We start from the raw sequence: 15,199 nt of genomic DNA on the forward strand, positions 1-15,199 counted from the left end.
ATCTGAAGAATTAAAGCATTGTTAAAAATCTTATTAAGAATTATATGTAAAGTGGGAAGTAAGGCTAACAACTGAACAATTTTCAGAGTCAGTAAAAGCTGATAAAACAAAGCAGATCCCAAGTCAAAGACGATGATAATAAAGTCAATTTTGGTTCCACAAATGTCATCACCCATTTCTAAACCCTGAAGTCTAGGAAAGAACTCAGTAATACCAATTTGTAACGAAATAGCTACTTCAAGCTTTTAACTCACTCTTCTTCCTTCTTTATGATTTAGGCTGACATTTAGGAAAAAGAAGGATTTTAGAAACTACTGTCTCAATAATAGTCAGCTTGTTACTACATTGCATAATGAAGGGCTGGCTATCCCAAACAGCAGAAAGCTCAAAAAACAGCGTTATTACCGAAGCACAGAGCAACTGCACCTGAACTGCATCCCTCTGTTGCCAAATTTTGACTGAAGTGTCTGTACTGTAGGCATGGTACAGACACTTAAATCACCTATGAACTGCAGTCACTGCACTAGAATTATTGTTGGGTTCTTCTTTTAGGTTTTGTTTGCTTTGAGGAGGGAAGGCTATGGGGGACCCAATAACTAAAAAAAGGTTATCAAGGTGATGGAGCCAGGCTCTTCACAGAGTCCATGGTGGGAGGATGAAACACAACTGGAAGAAGCTGAAATGAGACAGATTCAAAGAAGAGAACATACGTTAAAAGGTTTTCAACATGGGGACAGCCAAGCAGCGGGACATCCATCCTTGGAGGTTTTCAAGACCCAGCTGAATACAGCCCTGAGCAACCTGCTCCAACAATAAAGGAACCCTGCCTTGAAGAGGAGGTTAGATTTCATTATCTGTAGAGATTGTTTCCAACCTGTATTATCCTACGGATCCTATCATGTGTAATGCGTCTGTACATTATTACATCAAAATTAATCTGAACACAAGATTAGGCAAAAGATTTACAGATTAATTTAAACAACAAATTCCTATAAACACACAGAAACATCAAAACCTTCTGGTAATGCAGTGTAATAAACAGACAGTCCCCTTGTTAAAAAAACTCAGAAAACAATCAGAAATACTTTGCCTTATTAAAACAGAAAGGCATTTGGGAATAAATACATCTATGTAATTTTTCAAAACTCAAGAAAAATGTAATTAAAATACTTCGAAAGTGCATTCACAAAAGGTATCAACGAATGATTAGGATTTGAGATGAGGCTTCCCAAATTGTGAAGAAAAATACCTCAAAGACTAGAACTGTCTGCAAGCACAGAGAAGTTCAACTTGTCCTTATGAATAAACATCACTGAGGAGACAGGAATTTCAGAAAAAGTGGCGGACGAAAGAAAATATTTATCTGTCTAAAAGCAGGAAAAAAGAGACTACAATAAATGCAAAATGTTTTACTTATTGCAAACGAAAGCTGTAGTAAGAACACTGCATAATACCAAATTTCAAGGTTTTGAAATTCTTGAAAATTACTCTTCATTGTGATTTTTTTTCTCCATATATCTTCATAATTATATTTTTACATGAGTTTTACATTATGACAAGAGTAAGTTACAGAAATTAAGACAAATTGTATATAACCTACCAGCTTACTAATGTTTCATTTATACATCACAGAGTGTAATCATTTAACACTTTGATCTGAAAAGGATTATCAGATTCAATGCTTTGCTAGACATATAACAGAACGATACGGTCTGCACCAATATTTTTTTTTAAATGATTAGAAGTATATGGGAATTCACTGGAAGTGTGCTGTTTGCATTTTCTACAGAACATAGGCAATAACTAACTTTGTTACTTCACTAGAACAACAATTTCTCCCTTTTGTGTAAGATCTCCAGCAAAAAGGCAGACAAATGCACAAATCCAACATTTTTAGATCCAATGCTGAATAGCCTGGAGGGCAGTAGTAAAAGTCCTGAGTGCAGGATGAGTCCCTCGATGAGACATCAAGAGGGACCCAGCCTCTGCGTTGAACCCTGCTTCTTTAAGTTGTTTTGCTATTTCCTCTACATCCCAGCCTCCTTCTCCCTGGTTAGCCAGTAAGTGCTCAATAAGGCGAGGATAGAAGGCAGTAGATATGCACTTCACCACTAACTTGGCATTGAGGAGCAAGGAAAGTATTTCAGCGTCACAACTGGAATCATCAACCTACGAAGAAAGAAAAATCCAAAGTAATTAAAAATTAATTACCAGATACATCCATGAACTAGAACATGTCACGACTGTTCTAACTGCACAGTGTGACCTTGAAAGTGAGATGAGTATTCTATATGGATTAACAACCAGGATACACACTTTGCGCCTGTCAGAATATGTAAAGGTATGTCTTTAACAGTCGTCATCACATTAATATAAATATTTGACCTGCACAAAGTTAAAGAATAAGGATGCTTAACAACCTGGCTAGGATTACATGAACAGTTTTATAGACTCTTCACAAGTTCTCAGCCCCAGTACAGAACAGACCACACCACTTACCTCCGTATCAAGAATGACACCCTGAGGAAGGTCAGAGCAGAGTATATTAAATTTTGGTCACTTTATATTAATATGTTACATTCCACATATTAATATGATAAGCAACGTTTGCAGAACCAACCAGATTTTCCAGAGTTTCATCACTCACAGCAAGGATGAGATTTTCAGAAGAATACAACTTATATTTTAAAAGATTTGGAGCACAGAGCTGCTATCTCTACGAGGCACCCTGGATGCCTCAGAAAAACACGGTTACTTGATACATGAGAGCAGATATTGTCTTGAAAATCTTGTCTATAGCTTTACAAATAACACTACTGAATACTTCAAATTCTATTTCAGTTAATTTTGACATGTCTTTCCTGAGTTCCTTGAAATGCAGTGTTGTTTTAATCAGCTTAGGTGTCTTACCATTTCAAGAAGCGCAATGAAACAAATACATATAACAAAAAAAAGGGCCAAAGGAGGGGTAGGCAATAGTCAGTTTTCAATGACTGCATCTTACCAAGTTACAAATAAGCTAACCAAATTATGCTATGTTTACAAAACAACCTCTTAGCTTTTTTAAAAAAAAAAAAAAAATCTGTCTGGTTAGCCTTTGTTTAATTTTCATAAAAATGGTGTTTTACGATGTAAAACATCTTATATGGCTGGTACGAGGGTACCACCAAGTACCAGTGATTCAAGTACCCTTGAAGATCAATTCAACTGCTACACAGGACCACGGGACATCATTACTGTATAATGAGAGATTTGGCACTGCCACTTGACAGTTGAAATTAAGCAATTTTTAATCTAATTAGCATCACAAAACTTTTAACCCTGATTCTTTTTAAAACAGCATTTAAAGTCTCCTTGTCTCTCTGTTTTAGTTCAAGCTAAAACAGTGCAGAGCTTTGCTTACTCATGTTCACGTGCAATGGGCTGTATCCCCCCTTGCCCCACCGTTGACACCATGAGCACACTGCAACAGGCACTTCTTGCTTATAACCCAATTCTCTGTCCCGTGAAGTTTCCACAACCATTTCTTAGTAAGACGTAACAGTGTCAATTTGCAGTTGTGGTTTTTTTTTTTTAATTATTATTTTTTTCCAGAAAGATTGAACAGAAATACGATCTATTAGTCCAGAAAACCAAATGTACTGGTAAAAAAAAAAAAAAAAAAAAAAAAATCTTACCTACTCAGACACATACACTGTGAGAGATCATGCACACCCTTTAACATGGACCATCTACTGTGGGAGACTACTCTCTCCAGTTTCCCTATACAGGCAGTCAAACCAGAAACAGGATCCTCAAAGCATAAATCAGAACAAGTACCTAATTTTCTCTTGAATGCATGGAATTGCAAGACTCCCAAGGTTTGGCATCTTTTTTTGAGGAATCAATATTACATTTGCATGTAGAGGAATACAGAGAGTTCATGAAGAACTACCAGGTAGCAGATGAGAAATCTGCAACTAGCTTCAGGAGAAAGAAGCTCCTTTGAAGTAACAACAAACTCTTTTAGAAGAAAGATCTTTATTGTATCTAAATGGTTTTAGACTAATGAATATAAATTTCACTTCTGTGAAAGAGCTGAAAAGTCAGCATGATGACTGAAAGCATTTATGTGATAAGGAACAGAAACAGAATAATTTGTTGCTCTATTTTGGAAAAGATGCACTCTACACAAAATATAATTTAAAAAGGAAAAACACAAAACATGAAATATTGTAGCACGAAAAGCTGTTATACCTCTTTTTATCACCTTCAATTTACCATTAATAACACATAATCATTACTTTCAATTTACTATTTTCACTTCCTTTGGAACTTCAGAAGCTTTCCAGAAAAACAGAATGTATTTATCATGTTAACCAGGAAGAGAGTTTGCTGTTTCACCCTCATGCTACTTCTGCCATTACTTCATTTAGATATTTGTGTTTTTCTTTCCATTGAAATCTTTAAAATAAACTTCATTTCCTCCAAGTCTTTCAGCATTTCCACAATTACATAAACTTCTTATGGATTACAAAGCTAATGCAATAGTGGGTAGCGGTTATAGGTCCAGTTTACAAAACAGTTCTAAGAACGGTAGGCATGTCCAATCTTTAAGTTGCCCACTGTAAGTCTTTAATTATTTAATAATTCCTCTAAATTGTCATATGTTAATTACTGACATGTTTTCCTGTTGAAGACAGGTTGATTACTAAACAAAATTCCTAGCGTTGGCATCTCATAGCATACCATGCAGCATACTAAGCCATTATCCAAACAGCTCTCATCTTTTCTGAGATGGGAGGCTGGAGGGATATTCCGCCCCACTTCTGAGCTCTGTGTGCTCTATTCTTGACCTGTATGTAGGATGCAACTTTACACAGGGCTTCAGTGTTTGATTTTGTGAAGATAAAACGCAAATAGTAATTACAGTAATGAGATAAAAAGCAGATGGGAGGTTTAAGTAAGTTTTTAGGCTATTATTCAGTTAATGAAAAGTTCTATAGATTAGTGTGATTTCATATGCCAAAAACCTACAAATTGGAGAGAGACAAGTCTGAATGTAAAAGAACTTTTCTAGTATAAAGCCATTAAACATCTGAGCTATACTATGGGGATGAAGATGCCCGCATGCAACACAGAAGCAGAGCAACCTGTCTGTACCCATGCATAAATGAGATCATTGTGTCTTTATACATAACAAGAGAACACACAAAAGCCTCTTGGTTGTGTCTGACAGCTCATCCTTAAGCTCAAATAGTACAGTAGGTTTAAATTGATTAACATTTCCCATTTTCTGAATTCAAGGCCATCTGAAGACCTGGTCAGAAACAGGAGACCTTTGTAATGTAATTGTCTCCACACAACTGGATGGGGACACAAGATGGCAACCAGACCCTGTGAACGCATTTCACACAGCTAAGGCCACTATCAATTCTGCAACTTTTCATTAAATCTAAGCAGAGTCTGACAGGTGTGGGAAGAACACAGAGAAGCCAAGGTTTAATGAGAAATCTGTATAAAAATAGGCAGCTGAGAAAGATAGATTAACTATTTATTTTTATCAGTTTTGCAACTCCAGATCATGCCAACATTTTGGGTGTCAATGGCATACGAAGAAACAGTCATTAGTTTAAATAACAACAAATGCACACACAGAAATTCCTTACCAACACCTACACAGACAGTCAATAATGGGGCTACATCTGGCTGGTGACCGGTCACCAGTGGTGCTCCTCAGGGCTCATATTCTAGCACCAGTTCAGTTCAATATATTTATCAACAATCTGGATGCAGGAGTTGAATGTACCATTAGCAAGTTTGCTGACGATACCAAACTGGGAGGTGCTGTTGACTCTCTTGAGGGACAAGAGGCGCTGCAGAGGGATCTAGATAAATTGGAGCACTGAACAATCATCAATGGCATGAAATTATACAAGTCCAAATGCTGGATTCTGCACCTGGGATGGAGTAACGCCAGGCACAAGTATAAATGGGGAGAGGAGTGGCTGGAGAGCAGCCCTGCAGAAAGGGATGCAGGGGTGCTGGTCGATAGCAAGCTCAGTATCAGTCAGCAGTGTGCCCTGGCAGCCCAGGGCAAACTGCATCCTGGGGTGCATCAAACACAGCATAACCAGCCGGTCAAAAGAGGTGATTATCCCGCTGTATTTAGCGATGGTGTGGCCTGACCTTGAATACTGTGTGCAGTTCTGGGCCCCACAATTTAAGAAGGATGTGAAGGTCCTTGAACGTGTCCAGAGGAGGGCAACAAAGCTGGTGAAAGCGCTGGAAGGCATATCCTGTGAGGAGCGGCTAAGGACTCTGGGCTTGTCTAGTTTGGAGAAAAGGAGGCTGAGGGGCAATGTCATTGCTCTCTTCAGTTTCCCAAGGAGGGGAAGTGGAGAGGGAGGTGCTGATCTCTTCTCCCTGGTATCCAGTGATAGGATGTGTAGGAATGGTTCAAAGCTGCATCAGGGGAGGTTAGGACATTAGGAAGCATTTCTTTACCACAAGGGTGGTCACACACTGGAACAGGCTTCCTAGAGAGGTGGTTGATGCCCCAAGCCTGTTGATGTTTAAGAGGCATTTGGACAATGCCCTTAACAACATGTTTTAACTTTTGATTGGCCCTGAATTGGTCAGGCAGTTGGACTAGATGATCGTTGTAGCTCCCTTCCAACTGAAATAGTCTATTCTAATAAATTAATGTATATTTCAAAACCTTAATTAAGATAGTTTTATTTAAGCATTGCTGCTCAGTGTATAAGCTTGATTGATAAAAATAAAATTAAGTTAAATGTACCTTAAGACTATATCTATTTAAAATTAATTTTAAATTAGAACAACAAGCACTAAAGCAAAAAATTCTAGAACAATATAAAGGTAAACACACACAGCATATATTTAAAAGTAAAAATACACCACAGAGAGTATAATATGGTGCCTGTACAAGAAATGACTTGGCAAAACCAGGACTCCCTAATCTATAAAAGAGGCAGCTTAGAGGGTATAGAGCAGATAGCAACATCATTAGAGTATACAAGGATTGATTAAACACATTCTGTCATAAAAAAAAATAAAATTATGAAGCATCAAATGAATCTAGTAGGATCAGATTCAGAGTAAATAAAAGGAAATAGGTGTTTTTTTTACACTGTTGAACTCTTTGGCAAATGATACCGCAGAATGTAAAAGCTCATCCAAGTTTAAGGAGAAACCGGACAAAATGGAGAAAGAAAACCACTGGCAGTTACTTAGTACACAAATACATACAGCTGAAAGTGACTGGAAGTTGGGAGAGCAGTATGTCACAAAAAGAGCCTATATATTTGCCCTGTTCTTACTCTTGGCTAGATCTGTAATTCTTCCCTCTGTTGGAGCCAGGATACTGTTCCAGATGGACTTTTGATCCTCAGAATTTTACCTTTTAAAAAATATTAATTCAAAACAACCTTAAGGGTTATTTTTGTTTGTCAATGATTTCCATCATATTTGAAATGTTGTTTAAATTACCACAGATTGGCTGCAAGTATATACTTCTAGCACGCATACCAAATATTAGCCTACAGTAGACATAGACTCTCTAAATGGCATTATATTTTCTTTTTCAAAATCACTCTTTTGACAAGACTTGTTTACAAGAGAGTAAAACTCGATTAAGATAATTACTAAAAAGCAACCTTACCATCCCAGTGTTAAAAAGCTACTGCTTCATCCTACAGCAGAGGTAGGATCTTATTAATGAGTCACTTCTGATCTGCCTGCATGGGGAGAGCCCTTACTATCCCAAGATCCTAACTAAGTCTTAAAACACTGGTTCCAGCAAAGTTATCACTGATCCCAGAAACACTGTTCCAGTGATATGGAACGCAGCTGACTGCAGTTTAAGCAAGTCTCAGAGGTGCAGGTTATCTTCTGTACAAATGAATACACAACCACTTTCCATATTGTGTGAACATGTGAATACACTATAAACCACAACAATGACAAACTCAGAGTATATACAAGGGAGAAAAAACATTATGCCTATCTAGACTTCCATGTTCAGGCTGCTAAATTTTTCATTAGTATAAAACCTGTTACTTCTAGAAGGCGTAAAAGGGAGAGTATTTTTTCATATCCATCTCTTCTTCAGTAGGATTTGACAGTGCGGATTTAGTGTGGTGCCCACACACAATGCGCACGCGTACAACTAAAAGAATAGGGATAATTTTGCTAATGAGAGGATAACCATTTTTTTTTTTCCTTGACTTACATACCTATTTAGGTATTGCCTGAAATCTACTTTCAAACTGTAGGCATTCAAGTGGTTTCTCTGATGACTAGCTCACTCCTTTAGACTGTGATGATCAATACCTTTCCCTGCTAGAGACATGCATATTCATCTAGAAAGTGAGACAGAACAGAAACAGAATTGCAACAGATGCACTCATAATTTCCACTGAAGCAGTGCTGCAGCACTCTGCTTCACACAGCGCTTCTGCATTTTATCAAATGTATCTCTAATTTATAGAGAATTTATAAATGGATCTGCATCTACAGATGGAAAACCACATCTTTGCAAGGTTCCCCTCAACAGGTGCAGAAGTGAGGACCCACTTGCACTCTGTCTCCACAACTCCTGAACTCTTTCTGCACATCTTCAGCAGGATGAGTAGGAGCCTCAACCAAGGCTACTAAGTGCTGCTCTTAGAGAGGATACAGGATTCAAGCTGTTCCCCTAACGCCCTTGGCAAATGATCCAAACATGAAGCAGTTGTACAATCTGTATTCACCCCTATGCTGACTGCTGTATTTCTGAATCAGAATGGCAGTTTGTGTTTTATGCTGAACTCAGTGCTGTCAGTGCATAATTAGTAAGGGTTAAGCATGCCTGCCTGAGGCTTTGCCATCAGCACACTAATGTTACCAACTGCAAATGGGCTCAGGCTTGAGGCACTCAGCTCTACCAAGGCGGCGGGTCCCCTGGGCAAGCAGAGACAGGGAGCCTTCAAGTTTCAAGAAAGCTTGCGTGTGAAATAGGTGGGTGAAGATCAGCTTTGCCACAGATGACACCTCTTCTGATGTACTCAGATGAGGAACTTGAGGCACCTAGAAAGCTTTACTGATAAATCACTGAGGCCTCCACAAATTCATGCAACCATGAATGCAAGAATTTTGTGGATCTGCTCTCCAAGACCACGGACACATCTTATATCAGCATCCAGTATTTTTTTTGGTTGCTAATACACCCTACATGGACATTGTACCTGTACTTGCTATGATGCGGTGTATGTGAAAAGAAGAAGAAGGAAAAAAAAATCAACCTCCCCTGTAGTGAGAATTTCAAATAAGCAAGAGCAGTTCAGGTGGTATCTTTTGCCTAAATAAAGGGCAAGTCAGAGTCTGGGCAATTCCCTGTCAGCATTGTTGCAAGTGTCTACAGGTTCTGGTATTAGCAATAGGCAATATTTCATCCATAACTTATGCATTATAAAATCCATGCATTATGAAATATGGATACTAATGGAAAGATAAGAGCTGCTGCTGCTGTAACAGTAAAAAAGAACTGAACCTGCTATTTCCCAGAGTATTAGCTCTCCACTACTACTGGAGGTAAAAATGCTTTTCATTTTATTCTTGAATGGAGTCTATAGCTATAGCACAAATAAATGAAGGGAGAAGAAAACAAAGAGATATTTAAAAACCCTAGAAAACTAAACTAGAGATATTTTACCATAGTCACTGTTAGCTTATATACACATAATTTAACAAGATTTCTTTTACAAGGTAAGCCACACCAAGTGAGTAGCCATAAATGGCATAAGACACTGGAGACAACTGGAAATTCTGTTATTTCACACATTCTTTATGATTTTTCATATTACATTTTTCAATTAATCATGTTGCAAAGGTAGTCTCAGTACTTCATCATTGAAAGTATAGTATGTAAACTGAGCTAAGGTATTATTTTAGAGTAACTAAAAACATTTTCTACTTCTAGTTTCTACTAAATCCTTGGTTGAAGAAGTATTTGCATTGATTATATTAACTCCCATTTGTTGGCTGTTTGAACTATGTACTACCAACGGGTAATAGAATATTTACTTGCTCTGCCAGAAGTATAAAAATCAGTCTTAATCTTTGAAAGATAACCAAGTGAACAGACAACACCGAAACCATTCTCAAAACCAGTCTGACTCTTAAGGGCAAACTCTGAGCCCTATTGGCAGTAATAAGCTTCTTTGAGTAAACTGATTGTTAAAATTATTCACGTACCACAAAATACAGAGGAAGAATAGTTATTTCTGTTCTCCAAAAAAGACAAGTGCCAGTTTATAAAAAGATACACAATAAAAAGAGAGGTCGGCAGTTTCAAAAAAGCTTACACATAATCTTGGTTGTTTTATTACAGGCAAAAGCTATACAATTCCTAGTATCAGCACTTCAGCATCATCCTTAACTGTAAACATCCATAAAGCTGTCAGCACCATACAACAAATGGCTAACTAATACATTGTATCAGCAAGCAAGTGCTGTATTTTTCTCACAGCCATGTTTGTGAGCTGTGTTAGCACTATGTCAGGGAATCAATAGCTATGATTTCCCTTTGCCAGATGTTATTTGTGCTTTTCCTGTTTAATGTAAGCAGAAATGGGCTTCCTATGAAAAATTCATTAAGAATTCTACAAAAAGCATTAACAGTCTGAATACTGTTTTTAAAAAGCAAAAAGTATGCATAAAAAATACTGAATAAAGAACATTGACACGGGTAAGCAATATATGCACTTTTAATACACCACCAACTAATGCAATCATAAGAGATGCATATAAAACAAGGGGTAAGAGATACTTTCTAAACACTATAAGAACAACTTTTAAGTTTAGCATTGCACCCTTCTGTATAGTTGCTTTTCCAACACTGGCAGTGGAATGTCACATTCAAGGTACTGGATAAACTCTATGCCTGATGTAATGAATTCAATAGTTAAAATTTTCATTGACTTAAGATGAAACATTAGACCAAAGCTAAATGCTTTGAAAATTCTAGGTTATACAGCACTCTTAAAGAACTATGTGCTCAAATGAATACTCAATTTAAAAGGAAAATTCACAAACAGCTTATCAAGCTGCCTCCTGAATAAGAAGGCCAAAAAGAATATTATTTTAGGCATGCACAGGTGTACAAAGTGCTTTATATTAGTAAGAAGATAATATGGTTCCTGGCCCTAAAACCGCAATATAATGTAATCAACCTAGAGTGTAGAAAATTGAAAGCCATGGCACACTAGAAAGAAAAGGCCAGTTAAGAGAGCAATACAATTAGCAGCCATTCAGAAAGTGCTACTGCACAGCACTGTGCTTTAAAAATAGTTAAATAAAATGTACTCAGATACAAATTCCTGCTGGCAAGCTTCAAAGCTAGTCACTTACACAGCAGCTTTCATCTGTTAACAAAAAAGTCAATTTTAAAAGGTTAACAAGAACATATAGATGAGAAAGTGCAGGCATATATCAGATCCCCAATTGCTTTTCCATGAGATCATCTTGTTTGAAAACAACTGCAAAAAAACCTTGCTTTGCAGACACGAAATCTAAAGTTGCAGGTGGTAAAAGAAAACAAACAATATACTAAAGATAATCTACCATTGTTTTGGTGGTTAATATTTATAAAATTACGTTTTGTGGAAAATTCAGAAAATTTGTGGTTTATTTGTAGAAGGAAAAGGGAATAGGAACACCTTCATAAAACCCTGTGGTTCTTTGCTTAGAATGCCAAACTCAACTAGGAAATACTCCAAATTCATACTGGATACTAACTATGACGTTGGAATTTTGATACAAGCAGATGTGTATTACATATCATCTGCCCTGCCACCTTCCATGCAACCACTTTAAATGTTCATAGAGAACACGTTAAAAAAAGCTGGTGCCTCATCCATTTTGGTAACTAAGTCCTTTTGAAGGAAAATTAGCAACATCTGAGATGGAGCCTCTGCTTCCAGATCTATTGCTTCTCTGACTGGTCTTCACTGCTGTGTTCTGGAGTGTTCCTGAAGGGGAGGGAGATAAATCCTTTCTCAAGCTATCCAATGGATACAAAAAGCAAAAGCTTCTGGAATACAATGTGCAGCATAAGAAGGAAAGACACAGCACATGAGGAGGAATAAGTGAGAGGAGGAGAGACTTAAGGGAGAATCCTGGGAAGAGCAGGATGCAGAACATCTTTCCTAGGAACAGTGGAAGTTGTGAGAGCAGGGGATAGGATTGCACTCTTTGTTGCAACCAAGGAATCTGAAAAATTTGTTGCAATTAATGTAACAAGAGCAGAGAGTCTGCCCTAGAAGGCTCCTGCAGAAACAGGGGAATGTTTGGCTACTTTGTGTGTCTCAGAAAAAAGTTATAATTTCCATCTGAATTCCTATAAATCACATTTTTAAAGCTTTTGTGTTTTGTAGATGCTTATTTTCAAAAGATATACAGTTCCATTTGTTTCTATATGGGCAGTTTCATTTTGAAGTGGCATACAGGAAATTTACCATCAATTATTATTTTATACTGTAACACACAACCAAGAGCTCCCTAATATATGGTGCAGAATTTGAAAATTTAGAGATGTGGTATTCCTACCTAAATATTATGATGCCGGGAACTTTCAATGCAGTTAATTCAGCCAGACAGGAAAGCCATTCTCTTTCATATAAAGGTCTGAGACAATACCTCCCTTCTCTTTTGTGGTAGAGTGCTAGATCGTAGACCATAGCTAACACAAAATCCAAGAAAGTCAGGTTGTACATGCACAAGTTCAATCAAGAGCTTGAAGAAGTTTTAAACCCACCTCAGTTTTCAGAAAAAAAAGAAGATAAAAGATAATATAACGCTAGCAAATACACAGGGGAAAAAAGAGTAATGTAACTTTATACAACAACTGAAAAATATACAGTAATGTCTTTCAGTTCTTGTCAAAAAAAAAAAAAAAAAAGGGACAGTATTTAGGTTTTTTCTCTAGAAACTTTGCTGCAGTATTGAATAAAACCTGTTTAGAATTCCATGAAAGTCCCCAAACATATCATCTTGCATTTTAAGCTTTCTACAACAAAAACAGGGATACAACAGCTTTCCACGTGTATATGAACAGACTGCTGAGTTTGTCAGGAACAAGCTAACTCACCCGATGTACTATTATCACTTTAAAAACCCCCAAAGTGCTAGAATATGAACACGGAGATAACAATCTACTTTATATAACAGAATAGTTTCTGTTCCACCACTCTGACTTAAAATAGCATACTAGATAACTTAAAGAAAGTGCTATGAGTTTTAATCACCTCAAGTATATATAAAAGATCTTACTAGCCCTGAGTTACTGCTCACTGTGGACACAATAGCTGTGGAAAATCTTAATAACGATAAGGGTCTCAATAGTCTCTGCTTACTATATGAAGATAAAAGAGCTAATTTATTACCTCAAACTCTGAAAGGTGGTTAATTCAACTGCTCATACCTTAGCAACAGCTGTTATCTGCTCCAGTGCCACAGCGTGAAGATCTTGATCTTTGCTTTCTACCAGCAGTTTCAGGGATGGCAGCAGGAGGGACTGGTTAAGCAGCAGCAAACATAACTCTTTTATACACTGAAAATAAAAGTAAACTCATTCGGTGAGATCTCTGGAGATACTAACATCATCACTCACACTAAAATTTATGAAAATTCTATGTCAAATGCAAAATGAAAACAAACCTTTAAAACAAATGAACTCCCTGTTGGAAATAACTCTTTGGAAACTTGAAAGGACACATTTAAAAAAAATGTGGAATACAGGGTTATAAGTGCAATGTTTGTTATATTAAGACAAGGCAGGTACTGAATCACCATTACAACCTGGAGTTTTACTGAAAGAACAACAGAGCAATCACAGCTCGCTGTGGGACTAATATATTTGTGCCTACTGAAATACTGCAAAGCACAGGAAGAAACTTAACAGACACCTGTGACATTTCTGTAACTCAGTTATACAACCATAAAAGTGGAACAAAATAAAGAGGGAATAACAGTACATAAGAGTTCAACATTATAAAGCTCTGTTGCAAAATCTTTTCAAATTTTATAGAAATTTTTATACACAATTAAAACTTAGTAAATTAACTTTCACTCATCTAATTTCTCATATTTTATAATATAGCACAAATTTAGCATCATAAACCTTCTGTAAGAAGAAACTGGCCAGAGAAATATCTTAAAAACAAACAAACAAACAAACAAACAACAAACCTACTATGCATTTCCAAATCTTTACTTTGCCTTTAGTTAAAAATCAATCAATCAATCAATAAATAATAATAATTAAAAAAATCTCCTACACGTAACTTGTGGTTTTGTTTTTCCTCAACATTGCAGTGATTTATTCATTTATACACCAAAAAGTATTTCGACTAACAAATTATGTTATAAACCAAATTATAACTTCCCTTTACCCTTTTGTCATTTCCAAGAATTTCGGTCATTTGCCACAACCACTTCCCAATGAGGCCCATCAAAGATGTCCCACATCCCAGGACAACTTACACTATGTGCTCTGGGTATTGTATGATAGTCACCTTGAAAACGGTATCCAGCTCTTAGAGGTGCTCTCTGTTTCACTCCAACATTTAGAGAGCAATTGTCTAAGGAGTTCATCAGCTGAATATTAAGTTGAGAGAATGCAAATTATGTATTTTTTACATCTTTTTGAAGTTTAATGACAAGTTAACAATTTGATAACCAAAATGCAACCGCACTTTTAGCAACACGGTTCTAGTAGCTGCTTGTGAACTGGAAAGTCTAAAAATTATTTGAAGGCGAGATGTTAAATGCTCTAACTGTAACGTACTGCAGAGTCACCTGGCCTTGCCTGGCACAGGGAACTCTCTGGCTGCATGTTGCTCAGTCTCTTCTAAATTTATACCTTCAAGAAACACTGCCTAGACGGATATATTCTACCACACTAAGCTCTGAGTCACTGAGGCAAGGCTTGTTCTCTTACCCAGACTTGTTCCTCTAAACTTGTGTTCTGTACTGCTTCTGATTATGTTTTCGGTGAAGGATACAACATAGGATCAAGTAATAAGAACATTAAATAAATACGTTAAGCTTTGTCTGATCAGTCGTATGCTTATTAAACTGCTGATAATTTCATATTCCATTGTATTTGAGTAGTATGCCTGTCACACCAGCAAACTTACTGAATGCAAATTTAGAGATT

At 36.9% G+C, this 15,199-nt stretch overlaps 1 protein-coding gene across 2 annotated transcripts in view; it reads right to left on the reverse strand.

Annotated features, from left to right (window-relative positions):
- Positions 1-1,442: 1,442 nt before the first annotated feature.
- The window catches only part of NBAS (NBAS subunit of NRZ tethering complex), a gene marked incomplete at its 5' end in the record, with an annotated part of 188,793 nt that continues 175,036 nt past the window's right edge, over positions 1,443-15,199 (reverse strand). For both annotated transcript variants that reach the window (XM_082306639.1, XM_082306640.1), the window contains 2 exons: positions 1,443-2,169; positions 13,463-13,591. In XM_082306639.1, the coding sequence (XP_082162765.1) occupies positions 1,894-2,169; positions 13,463-13,591 (405 nt within the window). In that variant the 3' untranslated portion in view covers positions 1,443-1,893. The remainder of the gene's footprint in view (positions 2,170-13,462; positions 13,592-15,199) is intronic.

This window comes from Platalea leucorodia (assembly GCF_965183815.1).
Source record: "Platalea leucorodia genome assembly, chromosome: 3".
NCBI classification, from domain to species: Eukaryota; Metazoa; Chordata; class Aves; order Pelecaniformes; family Threskiornithidae; genus Platalea; species Platalea leucorodia.